This window comes from Heptranchias perlo, chromosome 4 (assembly GCF_035084215.1).
Source record: "Heptranchias perlo isolate sHepPer1 chromosome 4, sHepPer1.hap1, whole genome shotgun sequence".
In the NCBI taxonomy this organism is placed as follows: Eukaryota; Metazoa; Chordata; class Chondrichthyes; order Hexanchiformes; family Hexanchidae; genus Heptranchias; species Heptranchias perlo.
Window position 1 is genome coordinate 100,444,191 of NC_090328.1, and position 23,306 is coordinate 100,467,496.

At 42.9% G+C, this 23,306-nt stretch overlaps 1 protein-coding gene across 1 annotated transcript in view; it reads right to left on the bottom strand.

Moving 5' to 3' along the window:
- Nucleotides 1–1,490: 1,490 nt before the first annotated feature.
- LOC137321153 (beta-1,4-galactosyltransferase 1-like) overlaps nucleotides 1,491–23,306 on the bottom strand; it is a 100,448-nt gene continuing 78,632 nt past the window's right edge. The window contains exons 5-6 of the mRNA XM_067983401.1: nucleotides 11,471–11,575; nucleotides 1,491–9,410 (exon numbers count right to left, since the gene is read on the bottom strand). Of these exons, the coding sequence (XP_067839502.1) occupies nucleotides 9,260–9,410; nucleotides 11,471–11,575 (256 nt within the window). The 3' untranslated portion in view covers nucleotides 1,491–9,259. The remainder of the gene's footprint in view (nucleotides 9,411–11,470; nucleotides 11,576–23,306) is intronic.

A 23,306-nucleotide genomic window follows, 5' to 3' on the forward strand; every position in this document is an offset into this window, starting at 1 on the left:
GTTTCGTTAGCTTAACTCAGCTGAGGCAGCAGTAAAGGCCTCAGCATCTCGATTATGGAGGGAAAAAATTGGCCTTAGTTCCCACTACTAATCATTAACCAGCTGACACCTCCTGGAAGTGCTTGCTATGGGTGACAAAACTGGCCTCTGTTGTGATGTCCCTGTAGTCAAATAGCTTGCCAACACTTACCAAAACTCTCACACGAATAATGGTCACTTGGACAAGGTACTAGACAGGAAGCAGTATCGTAGACCTGTCTCCGAGCACAAGCCTGTGCCTTCAGGACAAGCAGGTGAGGGAAGGGGAAGGAGGTAACTGGCAAATTAAATCTCAAACCACTCAGGTGCTCAAACTCCACATACAAACAGAAATGCCATCATCCAACATTGGGAGGTGGGCTGGAATCAGCCAGAGACACTTTTCAGTTGGTATCTTGTTCAGTTGATCTTCTCCCATTCCACTGTGCAGTTTAGAGTCTCATTTTTCCTTCTTTATGTGCAGCAGCCCCGCACCTTGTCCATCCATTCTAGCTACAGCTTCATTAATTGTTTTACTGTGGAACAGTGCAGGTTCTGTAGCCGAGTAACAAAAGCTTGGCTAGGTTTTAATTTTGGCTCCAGCTGATGCTTGCCATGCCAACAAATTCATTTTACAGAAGACGAACAGTAAAAGTATTAGTCATATATATCACTTATATTTACACTGTGGGAAACCCTAATCAGTCTACACAGTTTATTGGAAATTCAAACTGATTTTTCTCAGGAGTTTCAAAATGATCAGTTCTTTTCAAACAGGCTCTGATTTGAACAAAACAGGTCCTTTTTATATCCCAGTAAAAGAGCTATCGGGACTTTCTAGATTTTGAATATCCCACCAGTCAAATTTAAAAAGGAAGTCAATCATATACAAACTGTATCAATCATGCTAAATTATTCAAGTCTGAATTATTTCTCTCTTCAACCTGTAACAAAGCTTGTACCATTGCATCAAAATGAGCTTGGAACAGAGCCAATATACAAATCTGCTTCACTTCCAATGATGACAGCACAGGCTTTACTCGACTCCATAAAGAAAAAAGAATTTGCACGTATACAGCGCCTTTCACGACCTCAGGACGTCCCAAAGCGCTTCACAGCCAATGAAGTACTTTTAAAGTGCAGTCACTGTTGTAACATCGGAATGTGGCAGCCAATTTGTGCACAGCAAGGTCCCAGAAACAGTAATGAGATAATGACCACATAATTGGTTTTAGGTGTTGGTTGAGATAAATATTGGCCAGGACACCGGGGAGAACTCCCATGCTCTTCTTCAAATAATGCCAAGAAATCTTTTACGTCCACCTGTAAGAGCAGACGGGGCCTCGTTTTAACGTCTCATCCGAAAGACGGCACCTCAGACATTGCAGCACTCCCTCGGTACTGCACTGGAGTGTGTGTTTGAAAATAAATGTGACAATTGTTTTTGAAAACAAAAGGACAGATAAACTTAATTCAGTTTCAAAATACATTTTATTTATTTACAACTGAACATGTCTTTACAAACACATCAGTAGATTTTTTAATCAAAGCTTTGTGTACTTTGGTCCTTTTGAAAAGGAAAGCTGAAACCCACAAGCACTTTTCTAAATAAAAACTGGCAGCATAAACATTTTGCATATTTAATTCCAAGTGCAAAGGTTTGCAAAACTGATTGTAAACATCTTTCATAATCAATGTATACACACAGCTCCAGTCTGAAAAAACAATGGAACACAGATGACAGCTTTGGATTAGATTCACGTGTGCTTCCCCAAAAAAGGTACCCGTTTTTTTTTAAGTTCTTGAGCGTAACGCTTCACATGAGCACAAGTTTTGTCCTTCACCACTGTGCAGGAAGCTCAATGGGGTGGGTGGGGTTGAGGGAAATAAAGAAATGGGAAGAAGGGAAAGAATGCAGCAGAATCATCAAGGTTAATACAAGTTTTTTTTCCATATACGATTCTATCTATCTGCAGTAACTTATATATGTTTCTATACGTTGACATTATATATAAAATCACACGTGTTTTGAGACGTGGCCAAGATATTTCAGGTGACACAAATGCAAATTTCTGAACTCGCTGCCACATGGACTGGTTGAAGCAGATAGCATTTAAGGGGAGACTTGATGCAAACACGAGGGAGAAGGCAATAGAAGGACACGGGGAAAGGGTGGGAAGAGGCCATCAGAGTGGGAGCTGGCTTGTGTGGAGTACAAACATCAACATAGGCCAGTTGGGCCAAATGACTCGTTTCTACAAGAAATCACCAGACTTGTTTCTTCTGGCCTTTAATTGACCCTCTTGATCTACTTAATAGCAATTTGTCTCCAATTGTCCTCACAAAGGCACATCAATTGGACTTTGTGGCCTTAAGGCGACACACTAGAAGTTACACACAGCTGCACCTAGCAGCAGAATAATAAATTGCATTACATGGCACAACAGTGATTTATTGGGAGATATGGTTTAAAAAAAAGTCTGTTGTTGTATTTAAAACCAATGAAACTGATAGAAATATGTTTTTAAAATAGCAAGCACTGAGCTCAAAAGACAGATCGTGCACAAAAACACATTGTCCTGCAAACAAGTTACAGATCAAAATGATTCAGTGGAAAATACAAATGACCACAGTATAAATTATTATTGCACTGAAATTGGCTGCTGCAAAATATAATTAGACTGAACAGTTGCAAGAATTGAAGTATACCCTTTTAGGAATACAGCAGGGTAATGTAGGCAATTCTACTTTGCATCCGACAAGTCAATGTTCGATGACTAGATGACTAGAATTCCACTCCCAAAGCACAGTCATCCTTCACGAGAGGAGTACAACTACACGCACAATTGGGGCATTTAAAAATCACAATGCAAATTTTATGACGATTAAAAACCTGATTATATCTCGCACTCTATGAAAGTGGCAAGTTTTGAGTTAAATTAATTTCTCTTGGTGAATCAGACACAAAATCTGGAACTTTAAAAAAATAAAGACATTTCCTTAATGTCGATGATTACAGGTAAAATGAGCAATATAATCTGATGCACATTATGCATTCGCCTCCAAAGTTAGAGGGAAGGTGTACAGAGGAATGAAATACTTCGAAGAATATACATTACTGAGAAAATAAAATAACCAAATTGTACTGGAAGGAGGAAACTGGAATGACAACAAGTGAAGTAGTGCAGAGGATAAGGAGAAAGAGAACTTCCCTCAACCAGAATTCTCCAGGTAGATCAGAGGACCAAGATGGACATAATAATAAGGGAAGGAAATTCCTTGAAATCAATGAAACTGATAGAAATATTTTTTTTTAATATGAAATTAAGACAGGGGAATGTGAAAAGTTCAGGGAAACAATAGGATCCCTGAAAGATCACAAAGATGTCATGATATTGAACGATCAAGAGTGACAGCTATCCTGACTTCCTGGGGTTGGTGTTTAGAGAAAATGGGGTCCCTTTCTCAATACAGAGTAGAGGTATCCAGTGAGGGGTGAGAAGATATGAAGAATGGCAGAATTTACAAAAAAACAAGGTGATGGACAGGCTGAGGCATCAGAAGAAAAAAAGGCTCATGAGCCAGGTGGACTGCACACTGGGGTATTAAGGGAACCGGCCAACAAAATTGGTCATATCCTCGGGTCATTCATTGGAACAGGAATAGTGCCGAAGGAATGGGGAAGGGCGAAAAGATAATTCTGGGAACTACAGGCCACTGAGCCTGAAAACCTGTAGTATGCAAAACATTAGAGGGCATCCTGAGAGAGGGGATAATGAAGCACCCAGAGAAATATAGACGAGGAAGTCAGAATGGGTTTACAGGGGGGGAAGGCCATATCTACTAAATCCATTGGACTTCTTAAAGGATAACAAAATACCTAATGGATAGAGGGAACTCAGTAGTAGACATTGTAAGCTTGGATTTTAGCAAAGCTTTTGACAAAGTGATACAGCAGAATGGTTCAGGAGGTTGGAAAGCATAAAATAGGAGAGGTGCAAGAGCTTCTGGAGTGAATCAGAATCAACTCATGCAGAAGCAAAGAGTAGTTCTACACGGGGCTGCATCAGAATGGAAAAAATGATTAGCAAGCAGGGTCAATGTTAGGAACATTACTTGGAAATGATTAGGAAGCGAGGACAGAAACAAACCCAAGTTTGCTGGCAGTACAAAATTGAGAGATGGGGCTACAAGTAACAAAAAACAAAGAGGCCTGGATGGGTTGAGGGATTGGGCTGACAAGTGGCATGCGTTGTTTAATGCGGACAAATCAAAGTGATGAGATTGGGTAAGGGGAGTAAGCAATGGGAATACAAAAAGAATGACAGACTACAGAACACAATGCAGGAAATGAAACTTAGTGTATTAGTGGTTAGCTTGTTACAACCATCAATGCAGTGTACAGCAGCAATAAAGGAGGCAAACAAGATCTTAAGGGTATACAGCCAGTCCCAGAGGCAGCTTGTATGGAGCACTGGTTTAATTCCACCTGAAGGCCTGTGTACACCAAACTAGAGGAGAGACATCCTGGCTTTGGATAGGTTACAAATGACATCCTTTGTGACTGGTAAACTATCCCTCCTCATCCTTCCCGACCTGTCTGCAACTTTGGAGACGGTTGAACACACAATCCTCCTCCAACGCCTCTCCTCCTTCGTCCAGCTGGGTGGGACTGCGTTCGCCTGGTTCCATTCTTAACTATCCAGTCATAGCCAGAGAATCTCCTGCAAAGGCTTCTCTTCCCGCTCCTACACCGTTACCTCTGGAGTCCCCCAACAATCTATTCTTGGCCCCTTCCTATTTCTCATCTACATGCTGCCCCTCGGCGACATCATCTGAAAACACAACATCAGATTCCACATGTACGCTGACGACACCAAGCTCTACCACACCACCACCTGTCTCTGATTTGTCATGCTGCTTGTCCGACATAGAGTACTGGATGAGCAAAAATTTCCTCCAATAAATATTGGGAAGACCGAAGCCATTGGCTTTGGTCTCCGTTGCAAACTCCGTTCCCTAGCCACCGACTCCATCCCTCTCCCTGGCCACTGTCTGAGATTGAACCAGACTGTTCACAACCATCGCGTCCTACTTGACCCTGAGATGAGCTTCCGACCACATATCCGCTCCATCACCAAGACCCCCTACTTCCACCACCATAACATCGCCCATCTCCACCCCTGCCTCAGCTCATCTGCTGCTGAAACCCTCATCCATGCTTTTGTTACCTCTACACTTGACTATCCCAATGCTCTCCTGGCCAGCCTCCCATCTTCCACCCTCCATAAACTTGAGCTCATCCAAGACTCTGCTGTCCGTATCCTAACTCGCACCAAGTCCTGTTCTCCCATCACCCTTGTGCTCGCTGACCTACATTGGCTCCCAGTCTGGGAACGCCTCGATTTTAAAATTCTCATCATTGTTTTCAAATCCCACCATGGCCTCACCCTTCCCTATCTCTGTAACCTGCTCCAGCCCTACAACTCTCTGCACTCCTCCAATTCTTGCCTCTTGCGCATCCCCGATGTTAATCGCTCCACTATTGGCGGCCATGCCTTCAGCTGCCTAGGTCCTAAGCTCTGGAATTCCCTCCCTAAACCTCTCTGCCTCTCTCTCCTCCTTTAAGACGCTCCTTAAAACCTACCTCTTTGATCAAGCTTTTAGTCACCTGTCCTAATATCTCCTTATGTGGCTCAGCGTCAAATTTTGTTTTAAAATCACTCCTGTGAAGCACCTTGGGACACCTTACTACGTTAAAGGCACTATATAAAGGCAAGTTGTTGTTGTTGTTACATTAGAGGCAAATTGATGTCAAAGATTAAAAACCTGAGTTACTGAAGAAACCGGGAATGTTTATACTGAAGAAAAGTTGGTTCAGGGGAGAACTCATCAAGGTTTTCAAGAATCTAATGGGTGTAGATAAACTGAACCCCAATAAACTGTTTAGCATAACCACAAACTGTAACCAAGAGCATGGACTAAAGCTTAGAAGAGGGAAGGCGGACAAAAGGTTTAGGTTTAGCTATTTCACAGAGGGTGGTAAATGTGTGGAATGGACTGTCCAAGATAGACTGCAGGGGGATACTGTCGGCAAATTCTAGGGGGAGCTGGAAAACTTTTGGTGAAAGAAATGATTAAGAAGTATAAGAGATGGTATATTTTAAATCTTAGGATTGGCTCAATAGATTACAATGGTCCCTTCTGATCCTGTTTCTCTGAAATTCGGTATACACACAATAGTTATAACTATCAGAGTTGCAAGTTTTTCTTCATTACATAATTTAGAAACACTTATATTCTGTTCTGGTTGCCTAAGTCTGTATTCATAATTAAAGTGGAATCAGTATGCACTGCAGCAAAACATAAAAGCATCACATCTTAATTCCAGGCACATTAACTAAGGCATATCTTTTTAAGGTTAGACGTGTTATTTCCTCATTTTTCTTTGTTTTCTACCTATGAAGAATCCTCTCTCTCAGGCCACCGCATTTTGTTTGGGTATCAGGAATTGGGAGAAAAGATTCCCATCTGATTTTCGCTCCGCACTATCGGGAGATGCTTGCTCTCCACTCTGGGTAGCTGATATCAATCCTATGTCATTGCTCCAAAATGCATCCAACAATATTTTAATGAAGTCTAAACAAATGGAAGCATCTGACACTGCCACTCAAGTTTCAGACCCTCAGCCTTGCGCTCATTACAGCGATTGCCAGGTTTATAAAATTCATTTATAAATAGGAGGAACTTGTATCATGATTCTCTGGTAAAGCAACTGAACAGAGTATATGCCCAATCATTTAGACAAGTACCTGTGTAACTCCAATACTCACTCTTGGAATAAGATTTTAATAGTAAACCTCCCTCCGCACATATCAGTTTAACTCAAATTCACGGCTTGCTTTTTCTGTGCAGAACCTGGTTTAAAAAATCTGCAATCTGCAACTTGGGATCTCAATAGCTAAGTAACCGTGGATGTAAAGCATCCCAGAGGAACCAGCACACTTTAGGATACATTACTCCTGTCTGCAAAGAAATGGCTGCCTCAAAAATAGAAAAAAGGAATCCTTAAGAGCAGTGTGCAGTCTAACAAAATCTTAAACCACAGTCAGAGGAAACAGCCACGGCAATCAGAGATGCCAGATTCTGCAAGTCAGGATAACCCAAGCATGAGCCAGCCCCAAACTGAGATATTAGAATTACACTGGGAGATGAGCCATGTACAGAAATAACAGTCAGAATGAAAAATATCAAGTTACCATTGTGAACCACCTCAACTGCCAAATTAGTCTTTCATTCGAGTTCAGCTAATAACAAGAGAATGATAGTTGAAAAGCTGCATGATATTGTACGGAGGCACGAACAGACAATACCCCAATGCATGGTCCAGCAACGGTGGTCCACCAACAGAGAGTTAGTTGCATTTATACTTCTGCATAAAAGAGAAAATCTCTAGCAATAACTAGACAACAGAAGTGGTGTGTGAAGAATTCCTGTTTGCAGTGCTGCTGAGGCACAGCTGCAGCAGCTCGCGTTCCTGCCATAAATGCTGGAACTCCCGTGATGCTGCTTTCTCCATAATCCAATGTTGGACAGATAATCCCTCTCATGGCTCTTTGATGTTGAGCAGGGTGGGCCCTGGTAGGACAGAGACCATCCTCTTCAAATATCCTGCTTTTTAAAGCTTTGGTAGGACTCAGTCTAGTCGCAAGGGATAGATTTTTGATGCAGCTTGTTAAACATATAGTCTGAATCGTATTCTTTGGCTAAAAGTGGCAATAATTCTACCTCACTTAAATTTTTTAAAAAGCAACATATTGCTACTTCAATGTGTGAAAGATAGCGAGTGTGTGTGCATGTGCAATGTGTGTGTGTGAATGCACACATGTGGTGTGTAAGAGTGCGCACAAAGCATGTGGGGTGTGTTTGAGAGTGTGCCTGTACTGCATGTGGTGTATGTGAGAATGCGCGCACTGCACGTGGTGTATGTGTGAAGTGTGAGCGCACTGTATGTGGTGTGTTTGCGTGAAGTGTGTGCACGCACTGCACGTGTGTGTGTGTGAGAGAGAGAGCGTCAGTGAGATAGATGGAATGAGATATAAAAATGTCCTGGCATTTGCTTTCCAAATATGTTGCTACCACTAAGCTACCAGTTTCACACAAAGCAGTTTCAGATGACATCAACCTGAAAGTTGAATGTCATGGGGACTCCATCACCTCCAACTCACACATTCCTAACAGTGACATATATCACCTTACCTTCATCGTCGCTGGGTCAACATCCTACCTAACACCATCGTGGAAGCACCATTACCACAAGGGCTACAGTGGTTCAAGTAGAAGGCCGACCACAACCTTCTCAGGGCAACTAGGGACAGGCAATAAATGGGGCCTTGTCAGCATTGCTCACATCCCGAGAACATGTGTTTAAAAAAAAGTAGCAATCTAACCTGGTAGCTAGCTCAGCGACCAGACTCCCCAGTGCGCTTAAGTCATCTTCACAGCATTTGGACTTCACAATGGATAACTGAACTCAGGAGGGATGTAACACTTCAAACTTAAAAGTTGAATGATTTTTACTGTTAAGGAAAAACCAACCCTCCCACCCAAAGTCCTCTAACAGTAAAATGTAATTCATTGGCAACTGGGCAGCAAAGCTTGCCTCTGCTAACAGTGCATCACATTTCAGGTATCACATTCTCCAGGTATCAATGTGGGAACAAAAAATCAATATTACAAATAAATTAGCAATGTTTCTAAGGCTATCCACAACAGAGCAAAGTAACACACCGATAACAGAAACCAAAAAATAACATGCCTCAGCTGACGAATGACTGAAGAAAGTAACATTTTTAGAACACAGAGTGATACAGAGTTCCTGAGAGTCTGAAAGTCAAACCTGGATTAGAAAATATAATGGAAGATTATTTTTGCTTGTAGGCATTTTTTTTAAAACAGATAAAATATTTTTCAGATTTACAAGATTGTAACTGAAAACGTTTACCCAATGTACGAAGTCCAATGTATGATGTTCAAATTCCCGTCATTTAGACAAAAAAATCTCAAATCTCACAGTCGCAGTGTGAGTTCAACATTAACGTTGATAAATGCAAGGAGTAAATGCAGCATATAAAAGTAATTGAATAAGGCACACATGGTACACAACATGAAGAGGACAGTTCACGAATTTAAGAACTCTGAGATTTAGTTGATTTTTTCAGGGCCTTCTTCACCACCTTTGTTATCCCGAGGAGGGAGGCCTTCCAGGCCCACCGACATCCACATCAATAAAGGTGTATAAGGGATATCTCTTGACCTGTAGTACCTTATACTTGAGTGAATTTAAACCGTCATGCTGCATTGTATGTCTCGTTTGTGCAATTCTGTCAAACCTGTAAGCAAATGTTTCAGAATATCTAACTTGCACATTATTAATAAGATCTCATATTTCTAGCTACTAGAACTTACACATCCCAGTATTTACACTTCTTAAATGGAAAAGATGCAATTTTTATTGCTGTTCAGGCCTTTTGTTTTGCTCTGCAAAACTTTTACTTTACTGAGTACTTAGAAATGTATGGGATAATCAAGGGCCGCCAGTACAGATTTATTAAAGGCAAGTCCTGCTTGACAAATGGAAGAGAGGTTTTTTTTTGAAAAGGTGACCAATTAGGTAGACATGGGGAATGCAGTAGATGTGGTGAGTATGGATTTTTATAAGACTTTAGATAAGGTGTCTCACATGGGCTTGTTAGAAAAATTCAGGCACACAATACAAGAGGAAATGTAGCAACATAGATAGAAATTTGGTCGAATGGCATGAAACAAAGTTGCTTGGATTGGTGGATCCACTTTTGTTCTCGTTATATACAGATGATTTGGAAGGGAGCACAATTTTGAAATTTGCTGATGACACAAAAGTGAAGGGTTTGGCTAACAGTGAAGAATTCTGCAAGAGATTGAGGAAGACAGGTTAGTTAAATGGGAGAAACTTCTTTACCCAGAAAGTGGTCAGAATGTGGAACTCGCTACCACAAGGTGTAGTTCAGGCGAGCAGCATAAATGCATTTAAGGGGAAGCTAGATAGACACATGAAGAAGAAAGGAATAGAAGGATATGCTGATAGGGTTAGATGAAGTGGGGAGGGAGGAGACTCGTGTGGAGCATAAACACCGGCATAGACCTGTTGGGCCGAATGGCCTGTCTCTGTGCTGTACATTCTATGTAATTAGGTTCAATATAAAAAGGAGAGCACAGATAAACATGCTTGACTGGAAAAAGCAAATTTCAACTAGATAAAAAGGGAAATCAATCCAGTTTACAATCCAACCAAGAAAAATGCTGAAGCTTTGTGAACAATGATTGTCCGTTTCTAAGGATGAGGCATGCGGCACACATAAAATTTTGGCACCATTATTTCCTCAGAGAAAAGAAGCTTGCAATTTTAGGCAAAAAAAACATGATGAGGTCTTATGGCTGCCCTTATGACACAAGACACTCTGTAAGCTGGAGAGGCAAAGTACACATAACTGGGTGCAGTTATTGCATCTGCTGTATTATCAAAATATTTGTGTCTATAACTGTATCTATAATATTGTAATTCTGCAGTGAGCCTGTCCTGCATGAAACAAACTCTGATAAAGACACACAAGGTTCATTTAAGAAAATTGTAGCTGAATTCGTTACTTCATTTGAAGCATATGGTTGAGAAAACCAAGAGTTGGACAGCAGATCAGAAGAAATAAAAGTGTGCAGCAACTCAATTCTTAATTCCTAGTCCCTTTCCATAGAGTTTATGAACTAAAATATCAGAGAGAGTGGAAGAGAATGAGCTCACAGAAAGTGATTAGGAGGCCAAGGGGGAAAGCTACAAGGGAGCAAGGACTCCAACTCCGCGAATCACACCAGTGTGAGCACCACTCACCAGGGGCAGTGGGATTAGTAAGAAACCAAATCATATAAATCCATTAGCACTACCCCAGGAAATCAAGCAGATTTCTCTAACGTGCCTGTAGTCATGACGTGTTGGCCATACAAAAACATGTTACTGGAATGACCCAAAATTGGTATTGGAATAGTAGGGAAAGGACATAACTAACTTCCAGCTAAATTGTTCCTCTGCCTGGCCCCTTTCTACTTCATATGGTATTCAGGTTTTTGTCTATGACTCATGCAGCAGAATTTACAGTGCAACAAAAGCAAAATATTGCAGATGCTGGAAATCTGAAATAAAAACAGAAAATACTGGAAATACTCAGCAGGTCAGGCAGCATCTGGGGAGAGAGAAACAGAGTTAACATTCTGATGAACTCAGCTGAGTTCTGACGAAAGGTCATCGGCCTGAAACGTTAACTCCGTTTCTCTCTCCACAGATGCTGCATGACCTGCTGGGTGTTTCCAGCTTGTTTTCAGTATTTACAGTGTGTAATGTTTAGACAGAAAGACAACTTACCTCTGAGGGTTAGGTGCATTGTTTTCATCCCTGTTATGTCTGATCATACGGCATTTCCCTATGACACCATCTGGGCGTGAAATCCCCATGCCTTTGAAAAAAATCCTATTCAGAAAGAAAAAAATTTAAAATTTTTTTAAAATGAACTCCCACGACCACTGTATTACTAAATAATACAGAAGTTTTATGTGTAATACACAATGTATTATTTTTATAATAAAGTAGTTATATCATGTAACAAATTATTATTATATAATACAGGAATGTTACATTGTGTAACATACAATGTATTATTATATAATCCAAGTGAGTTATACCATGTAAAACACAAGGCATGTAAATAATACTTGTTAAACCTAACAAGTTTCAACTCAGTGGAAGTACTCTTGCCTGAGTCAGAAGGTTGTGGGTTCAAGCCCCACTCCAGAGTCTTGGGCACAATTTCTAAGCTGACACATAAAGACAGACTTGCATTTATATTGCGTTTTTCACAACTTCAGGATGTCCCAAAGTGCTTTACAGCCAATGAAGTACTTTTTTGTAATGTATTGTATTGTAATATCAACGCAATACTGAGTGAGTGTTAAACTTGGGCCGCGTCTGGCCTCTCAGGTTGTGTAAAAGATCCCATGGCACCATTCGAAGAAAAGGAGGAGAGTTCTCCTGGTGTCCTGGCAAACATTTATCCCTAAAACATCACCAAACTTGATATCTGATCATTTATCTCATTGCTGTTTGTGGAACCTTGCTGCTGCGTTTATCTACAATACAACAGTGACTACACTTATAACAAATAATATATTTTTATATAATGCAGGAGTACTATACCATATAACACATAATGTACACATTACAACGCTCCTGTATTATGCAATAATACATTGTGTGTCACACGGTATAACACTCCAGTATTATATAATACTGTTACACGGTATAACACTCCTGTACTGTTACACGGTATAACGCTCCTGTGTAATATTATAATACTATGCGGGGCACGGTATAACGCACCTGTTGTGTGTCACACCATATAACTTTCCTGTATTATATAATATCGTGTTTCATACTGTACAACGTTCCTGTATAATAATAATACACTGAATGTCACACGGAATAACGCTCCTCTAATACACTGTGTTACACGGAATAACGGTCCTCTAATACACTGTGTTACACGGAATAACGCTCCTCTAATACACTGTGTTACACGATATAACGCTCCTCTAATACACTGTGTTACACGGAATAACGGTCCTCTAATACACTGTGTTACACGGAATAACGGTCCTCTAATACACTGTGTTACACGGAATAACGGTCCTCTAATACACTGTGTTACACGGAATAACGGTCCTCTAATACACTGTGTTACACGGAATAACGCTCCTCTAATACACTGTGTTACACGGAATAACGGTCCTCTAATACACTGTGTTACACGGAATAACGGTCCTCTAATACACTGTGTTACACGGAATAACGGTCCTCTAATACACTGTGTTACACGGAATAACGCTCCTCTAATACACTGTGTTACACGGAATAACGGTCCTCTAATACACTGTGTTACACGGAATAACGGTCCTCTAATACACTGTGTTACACGGAATAACGGTCCTCTAATACACTGTGTTACACGGAATAACGGTCCTCTAATACACTGTGTTACACGGAATAACGGTCCTCTAATACACTGAATGTCACACGATATAACGCTCCTCTAATACACTGTGTTACACGGAATAACGGTCCTCTAATACACTGTGTTACACGGAATAACGGTCCTCTAATACACTGTGTTACACGGAATAACGGTCCTCTAATACACTGTGTTACACGGAATAACGGTCCTCTAATACACTGTGTTACACGGAATAACGGTCCTCTAATACACTGTGTTACACGGAATAACGGTCCTCTAATACACTGTGTTACACGGAATAACGGTCCTCTAATACACTGTGTTACACGGAATAACGGTCCTCTAATACACTGTGTTACACGGAATAACGGTCCTCTAATACACTGTGTTACACGGAATAACGGTCCTCTAATACACTGAATGTCACACGATATAACGCTCCTCTAATACACTGTGTTACACGGAATAACGGTCCTCTAATACACTGTGTTACACGGAATAACGGTCCTCTAATACACTGAATGTCACACGATATAACGCTCCTCTAATACACTGTGTTACACGGAATAACGCTCCTCTAATACACTGTGTTACACGGAATAACGGTCCTCTAATACACTGTGTCACACGGAATAACGCTCCTCTAATACACTGTGTTACACGGAATAACGGTCCTCTAATACACTGTGTTACACGGAATAACGGTCCTCTAATACACTGTGTTACACGGAATAACGGTCCTCTAATACACTGTGTTACACGGAATAACGCTCCTCTAATACACTGTGTTACACGGAATAACGGTCCTCTAATACACTGTGTTACACGGAATAACGGTCCTCTAATACACTGTGTTACACGGAATAACGGTCCTCTAATACACTGTGTTACACGGAATAACGGTCCTCTAATACACTGTTTTACACGGAATAACGGTCCTCTAATACACTGTGTTACACGGAATAACGGTCCTCTAATACACTGTGTTACACGGAATAACGGTCCTCTAATACACTGTGTTACACTGAATAACGGTCCTCTAATACACTGTGTTACACGGAATAACGGTCCTCTAATACACTGTGTTACACGGAATAACGGTCCTCTAATACACTGTGTTACACGGAATAACGGTCCTCTAATACACTGTGTTACACGGAATAACGGTCCTCTAATACACTGTGTTACACGGAATAACGGTCCTCTAATACACTGTGTTACACGGAATAACGGTCCTCTAATACACTGTGTTACACGGAATAACGGTCCTCTAATACACTGTGTTACACGGAATAACGGTCCTCTAATACACTGTGTTACACGGAATAACGCTCCTCTAATACACTGTGTTACACGGAATAACGGTCCTCGAATACACTGTGTTACACGGAATAACGGTCCTCTAATACACTGTGTTACACGGAATAACGCTCCTCTAATACACTGTGTTACACGGAATAACGCTCCTCTAATACACTGTGTTACACGGAATAACGGTCCTCTAATACACTGTGTTACACGGAATAACGGTCCTCTAATACACTGTGTTACACGGAATAACGGTCCTCTAATACACTGTGTTACACGGAATAACGGTCCTCTAATACACTGTGTTACACGGAATAACGGTCCTCTAATACACTGTGTTACACGATATAACGGTCCTCTAATACACTGTGTCACACGGAATAACGGTCCTCTAATACACTGTGTCACACGGAATAACGCTCCTCTAATACACTGTGTTACACGGAATAACGGTCCTCTAATACACTGTGTTACACGGAATAACGGTCCTCTAATACACTGTGTTACACGGAATAACGGTCCTCTAATACACTGTGTTACACGGAATAACGGTCCTCTAATACACTGTGTTACACGGAATAACGGTCCTCTAATACACTGTGTTACACGGAATAACGGTCCTCTAATACACTGTGTTACACGGAATAACGGTCCTCTAATACATTGTCGCTCCTGCTTCATCTTTCACTCTCATTCACTTTCCTCCTTCACTTCTCAGCAGGCCAGGAAGAATTTAGCCAGGTGGACGAGCCAGGAAACACTCTGGGCAGGTGAGCGAGCCAGGATACTTTTAAGAACTCATGGCAGGTAGGCCAAGCACTACTCAGAGCAGGCGGGCTAGCAAGGATGCATGGCCTGGGTGAGCATGTAGGCAGCCTGGCAAACACTCAGGCTGAGCGGACGGGCGACCTAACCAGCACTCAGGGCGGATAGACGAGTTGGGTCAGGTTGAGGAAAGTCTCTTATGGGAACAACTTGCAGTGGGTTAGGGCATGCTGGGCTGGGAAGAGAAGGAATCTGGACAAGTTAGGTTGGGCTGCAGACTCCAAGAGGTTCAAGTTAGGCCACTGAAGGGATATGGTGAGTAGGATGTCAGAGCATCAGCGGAAGTGTTGGATGAGACAAAATGAAAAGCAAAGAGGTTTGAATGAATGACATGCAGCCAACTGACATGGAATCAAGGCATCTGCAACAAAAAGAGGCGATATCCAACTCAATAGTTTAAGCGCCAGGCAAGTACTCCAAATTTGAGTTTCAAGCTCCCACCACAGGAGTAAGAACCTATACAAGAATTTATTTTCCTGCTTTAATTTAATCCTCCCTTAGTCACTGCATTACCACAAGTGGTGGGAGAGTGTAATCACATTGTGACAAGTTTAAAGAGGCAGTTTCCATTATAAATATGGATGTAGAAATTTGTAGTGGGAATATAACAATAAGGACAGAATGTATGACTTGAAAATGGGAACTGAATTACATCAGCACGCTTTGGTCCATTTATCCTCTGCCCACGAACCCCATTTCACCTGAAGATTATATTTGGTCTTGACTCTACGTATGCAATATCACATGTGATTTGTGCATATACACCCGCACACCTTGAGCTGGCCACTGTCCAGTGATGCAAAGGGAAGAATCATCCAGCAAATCCATTTTCATATGTTGTGTACCATCTCATTGTGGATCTTTTACTCATGGGAGAATGAATCAATTTGCTGTAAGCGCTGCATATCCCACTATTCACCCCAACTAGTTGTTGTGCCTAAATGGTCACCCAATGGTTCAGACACCAATAGGCAATAGTATCACATCTTGACAGAGAGGAGACTCGCTTATACCTTATTTAGTAATGCACTGGACTTGTCCATGGTTGATGATGGAACCATGCTCCTGGAATGTGACGAGCGCCTGTTAGATGGCCATCCAAGTGGTCTCTAAACAAGTATAAACAGATATGCAACTACCTCAGCCTGAAAGGATGGCGATGCTGAACAGGCACTTTTCAAACACCCTGAGAGTTAAGGAAAGGCAATGCTAGCTAGAAAAGATAAATTCGAGATATCTATGATATGGCTGAATAGGAATGTCTAAAAAGGCATTTTTGTGATCTACCGTAGTTTGTCAGTCTCCCATACTCCATCACCTGAATGGCGTGATTCAGCTTTTCTAAATTAATCTACATTGGCTCCCGGTCCAACGGCTCAAATATGAAGTTTTAAAATTTAAATCCCTGCATGGCGTCATCCCCATCACTGTAACCTGCTCCAGCCCGCAAACCCCACACTCTCTTTTGACTCTAGCTTCTTGTGCAGCTCCCTTCCTTCACCTCACCACTGGTGGCTGTGCCTTCAGCCGCCTAAATCCCAAGCTCTGGAATTCCTTCCATAAACCCACCTCCCCCTCCTTCTTTTAGGCCCTCCTTAAAATTGACCCTTTTGACCTTCATAATATCTCCTTCTTTGGCTCAGCATCCATTTTTTCGATTACATTTCTGTGAAACACCTTGGGACCTTTTGCTATGTTAAAGGAACTATAGAAGTATAAGCTGATTTTGTTGTTTTCAATCCAAAATTGCAATAAGTATAGATGAGGGAAGCTATTCAGCCCATCCTTCAAACCGAAACCTTCAATTTCCCCCGCCCCCCTCCCAATAATAGCATCCAGCTGCCTCTTGAACAGCTCCAGAGCTTTTGCCTCCACTCCTATACCCAGAAGACCATTCCAGGTATTAATGCATGAACTGCTTTCTGACTCATTCCTGAATATGCCTTTTCCTCCAGTCATGCTTTAAATTGAAATAGTGCTCCAGATTAATCTTTTCTATTTTATTTAGTATCATATAAGGCCCTTTCTCATTTGTCTTCTTTCAAAGCTAAAGAATCTGAGTTTTTTTTAAAATCGTTCCTCATAACTCAAGTCCTCTTGCCCGCCAGATCAACCTTGTCGTCCTTCTCTGGGCTGCTTCCAGGGCTTGATGGTTTTTTTTGTGCCTTGGTGACCAAAATTAAATGCAGTATTCATTGTGTAGCTTAACCAGAACATTATACAGATTCTGCATTATGGCCTCAGACCCATACTCTGTTCATTTGGCAATATAATTCAGCATTCTATTTCTTTGTTGATTGTTGTTCTATAATGGTTGGGCATAGTCAGTGTAGAGTCTACAACACTTCCAAACATAAGCTGTCTTTGCCCTATCTGGTTCAACACATTTCATTAAGCGTGCCACCCTTTTTTTTCTTAAGTGGGCAACACTTTACACTTATCCATGTTCAATTTTATCTGTCATTATCTTGCTGGCTTGCAAATTACCCTTAATTCCTTGGCTGCTTCATCAGACTCAACCGCCTCATTTCCTTTAATTTAGCATCATCTGTAATTTTGATCAACTTGCACTATTGTTTAGAGCCCGCTTTATTTATATAGATCAGAAACAGTCGGGGCCCCAGCACCAATTCCTGCGGCATTCCACTTAGTACGTCTCCCAAGATCAACATGGCTCCCCTAACCAGTACCCACTGATTCTTCTCCTTCAGCCCAATGCTTCCCCACTTTCAAATTTTACCTAGGATATTCACTGCCGGTCGTGTGGAGCATAAACACCGGCATAGACCAGTTGGGCTGATTCTGTGCTGTAGACTCTATGCCTTGTTGTGTAGCAGTCTAGCATGTTGAAAGTCACCCACAAAAATACCAAGGAGGTTGGTTAGGCAGGATTTCTCCCTTCTCAAAATGCACTGGTTGCCATTTATTAGGGTTTTTACCTAAAAGTAACCCTCAAGTTTGTTGCTAATTATTGATTCTATTATTTTATTAATAAAGAAAAATTCTAATTATATAGCACCTTTCATTTCCTCAGAACGTCCCAAAGTGCTTCACAGCAAATAAAGTACTTATGACATGCAGTCACTGTAATGTGGCAGCCCATTTGTACACAAGGACCTTAAAACAGCAATGAGATATAAGAGGCCCAGATAATCTGTTTTTTTTTAAAAAGAGTTGGTTGGGGAATAAATGTTGGCCATGTCACTGGGAGAACTGCCTTACTCTTCTTTGAATAGTGACATGGGATCTCTCACGGATACTTGAAGAGGCAGACAGTGCCTTGGTTTAACATCGCATCTGAAGGACAGTACCTCCAATAGTGCAGCACTCCCTCAGTACTACACTGAAGTGACAGCCTTGATTTTATGCTCAAGTCTCTGGAGTGGGATTTGAACCGACAACCTTCTGACTCAGAGGGGAGAACTGAGCCAAGACTGGTGCACAAAATGACGATGCATGCAAAACCAATGGCCCCGATATTAACGCAAAGGCAGATTCCGAGTGGCGGGGGGGGGGGGGGGGGGGGGGTGAAGGGAAATCGCTTGTGCAAAATCCAGAAGTAAAGTTAGCGGATTGGATTCTCCGGTCTCAAACTTGATTGAATTATTACATTTTTCCTTCTGGGTTTCGCGTCTCCAAGCTGCGCAGTGGGCATGATGTTCACCTGCATTGACATGATCTGAAGTCCACTATTTAAAGGACCAATGCAAAAATGGAACTTAGAGGAGCCAGGAGGTATTTACCGTGGATTCACGAAGAGCAAGGCCAACACCCTGATTCAATGCTGCTTCCCTTGAAGTACTGCTGGGTATAGTCGGGAGCAGGAGGGTATAATTTTCTCCAGCAATGGGAGGAAGAAACCTGTTGCTCTTACCAAGAAGGTATAGTTAGAGGTGGCTGAGGAGGAGAGCAGCAGGAGCATTGTGTCTCAGTCTTGGATGCAGTACAGGGAGCGATTTAATGACCTAACCAGGTCAGGAAAAGTGAGTACAGTTGCTGATATACAGTGTACAACCATCCTCCGCCCCTCACACTCTATCTTGCCAAGCGTACTGCATCACATCACTCCTCAGACCCACTTAAGTTACAACAGCAACCATTCTTCACCTTTTATGCACTTCCTCACCTCCCCACCACCACTGCCACTTACCCCAATCCTTATGCGATGTGATGCAGATGCATCAGAGGGTGACTGTCAGATAGTCACCCTCACCAAATGCACTGCATCCATCGGGTCAATACATGACCCTCAGTCACTCACTGGTCTGTTCTTTTGCCCCTTGTAGGAGAAGAGAGTGCAAAATGCAAGAGAGAGGGAGAGGACTGAGGCCCACCACAAACTGTGCAACTCACAGATGCAGAGCAGGACGCCATGGAGATAAGTGGCACATCTGCATCTCTCTCAATCGGAGATGGAAACTCGCAGATGCCTGGTGACAGAATTTTAAAAATCTGTGACACACATCCTGATTTTAATTCATCAATGAATGAACTATGAGAAGCTTGAGTATGGTGACTGCCAAGATTGTTACTTTTCCAGGACTAATTCATATCTGTTTCTTTTGTCTGACAGGGCCTTCACGCGTGGAGCAAGAGTCTGCGGAGATGCATGACGACGATTCCTCAGGGGAACTCATTTCTTCTGAGGGTACACCGTCACAGGACATACAGCCATGCGCCAGCGCAAATACACCAGTTAGATAGTTAGTTGGGTTTTCACCTGGTAATTCACAATTCACAAGTGAGCGCGAGCAAACACTAGTGGCAGGGACAGCTGTGGAGAGTCCACGTCATAGGGCGCACTCCTCTCCAAGCTCTGCTCAGCTGGATACAGATGCTGAACCCCCGGGGCCATCGTTGAGAAGCAGAATGATAATGGTACAGCAGCAACTTTGTGAGCTACTAACAGACGTGCCACGCACACTATCCACAATAGCGAAGAAGATGGAGGAGTCCAACTCCAACAGTAGTGGATTGGTGTCGCAGATAATTGCAAGAATTTCTGCCATGGAGTGAGTGGCCACCTACGTGGAGCTTCAAGCATGGCTGTCAAATGAGTCGATGCAGGCCATGACCACGGCCATGCAGGAGATGTCTGTTGCCTTAAGCAGGATGACAGATACCTTATCAGTGACTTTACAACGTGTCACTGATCTGCACCAAGTTGCTCTCCAGCAGAGTGGTAGGGGTGATGTGGTGCTAACCCAGGAGAGGGATGATGGCGAAAGGGGACATGGAAGTGAGAACTCAACTCAAAATGTTCCCATGTCTCACCTGTTGTCCCCTCCTCAACCAGTACCCAATATGCTGCCTCCACTCCAGATGGCCGAGTCTGCCCCTGCACAGGTGTAGGTGGACCAGTCTTTGGCAGGGCCCTCAGGGGCTCCAAAACCCAGAGGTTGTAGGCCAAATGCATCTGAGTCGCCTGCCTCTACCTCTGCTGAAGCAACAAGGCATGCACCAGGTAGAAGTGAAAGGAAACGTAAGTTAAAGCAATTGTAATTCATCAAGTGTATGCAGATGGGTGTTTGAAAAAATGTTATATTGTGAAGTTTCTTTTTTTTATAATAGCACATCAAATTCATTGATGATCACCACTTCCACGTCTTGACCATTATTGCATCCCCAGTGTTCTAAACTGGATAGCCAGGTGGTGAAGGATGGTATACTAGAGCCTGGTCTTCAGTTGCTTCCAAGCCTTCGTTCACAGAGCTTCAAACACACACCCCACACCCTAGATCAGCTCTCTTACAAATTGATACGAGAGTTCCCAATTGATACGCACCACCTGAATACAATTAACACCAATTGATATCAACCACATGGATACAATTAATACCAAGTGCCAACTCGCCCTTTTACTTGCTACATGATGAATATCAATACATGACAGGACCCATTGGGCAGATGTGCAATGGGTGTATGCGTGGTTGAAGGACCGTTTTGTGCAAAGGAGGTGGTTGGTGGTGGTGGGAGCGGGTTGGAGGATCTCAATTTTTATTTTTCCCTGTCTGACTGACTAACTGAAACTTCAACATAGGAGGGCATCCCTGGCAGCAATGTACGCAGCTGGTCTGGCGATGGGTGCCCCATCTTTTCATATTGCTTGTTGATCTCCTCCTCCTCCTCTTCAATGTTCTCGTCATCGGAAGATGATTGATGAGCGCCTTCATCATCCTCCACCTCTAATCCTCTCTGCTGCGCAATGTTGTGCAGGACGCAGCACACCATGATCATTCTGGACAGCCTCGCTCGCGAGTACTGGAGGGTGCCTCCAGACCTATCTAGGCATCTTCAACTTGCTGATGGCTTGCTCGATGACACACCTGGTGATCATGTGCCTCTGGTTATATCGCTCTTGCACCTCATTGGTGGAGTTCCTCACTGGTATCATCAGCCAAGCCTTTAAGTCTGTGTCCTGGTAGGAAGAGGTCTGGAATGTTAGACTGCCGCTGTATAAAAGCATCATGACAGCTCCCAAGGAATCTGGCGCACACCTGCATGAACCTCTCCTTGTGATTGCACACCAGCTGTGCAATGATTGAGCGAAATCCCTTGTGGTTGATGAAAACTCCTGATTCATGTGGTGGTGCTTGGATTGCCACGTGTGTGCAATCAATGGCTCCCTGCACCTGTGGGAAGCCAGCCAGAGAACCGAAACCAACTGCCCGCTCATTCTGGCTATTGTCGTCGCAGAAGAAGGTGACATAAGTGGCAAACAACCCATCCATTACCTGCATTATACATTTATGTGCAGCAGACTGAGAGACCCTCGAGATGTCTCCGGTACCGCACTGGAAGGAGCCAGAGGCAAAGAAATTGAGAGCAGTGGTGACTTTGACAGCGACGGGCAATGCGTGGCCACCAGGTCCAGCAGGGAGAAGCTCTTCTTGAAGGAGGCTACAGATGTCTGCAACCACCTGCCAGCTCAATCTGAGCCTGCATAGGCACTGCTCTTCAGATAGGTCATGGAAGCTGAGCCTATCTGTGGACCCTCTCCTATGAGTTGTGCCTCCTGCGACCTTGGCCACTCTGCACTCCTCCACTCTGCATTCCAGATCTGTGTTATGCATCTCTCTCGTGAACCTTTCTCTTGTGCACCTGCAGATCCCACCACAGCACAATGTCGCTGCCGTGGATGGTAATTGTCTTCCTCGTCCGATGTCCAATCGAAAACATCTATAGCGCAAGCCATCCTGATATTGTCCATTTGAAAAGCCTCCAAACTTCTGAAAAACGTCTATGATCACAAGAACTCTCTGCAAAACATTTGCCAGAGGGAGCTGAGAAAGCAGCTGTAAGCACTGAGCTTTTATTCACATCGGGCAATCATAACTTTAAACACCCCCATGATTTGCCACTCAATCTCGCCTCCGTTTCACTGGCGAGTTTTCAGAGCCCCAGGAAACCCGTGCGACCCGTGCTGGAGGCATTAAATTCAAATGCCTGTTGAAATCAATTCAAAATTGTCTCATTACCAATTGCTAATCATGTAAAAGGCCGTGCTAATTACCGACCCGCCTGTCCTAATGATCAACCCGCCTCTAGCGAGCAGATTACTCGCACGCAGCCAAAAGCGCCTCCATTAAACCTGGAAGTGGGCGCGATGGAAGCGGGCGGTAGCACTTCAAATTTCTACAATTTTTACTTCCCACCTGTTCTTGAGAGTTAAAATTCCCCCCAATGAGTCTGTAGTTACCCAGCTTTATTTTGTCACCTTATTTGAAAGTTGGTGCAACATTGGCTTCTTTTCAATCCAGTGGGACCTCCTCTGTATTCACTGACACCTTCATGATGACTGTCAGCACTTGGCAGATGTAATCCCTGCTCATACTTAGCATCCTCCAGTATATACCACCTCTGCAAGGGAATCTAAGGTACATTTGGACTTCACGTTTAGCGTTGCTGTTAAATGCCAAACTATGGCCTGGCGTTGCAGCCTCACAACCCTCCAAGAACAGTGTTCCTCCAACTCTGGTCTCTTGTTCATTCCCCACTTCTATCGCCCCATCGCTGGCGTCCGTGCCTTCAGACATCTAGGCCATAAGCTCTGGAATTCCC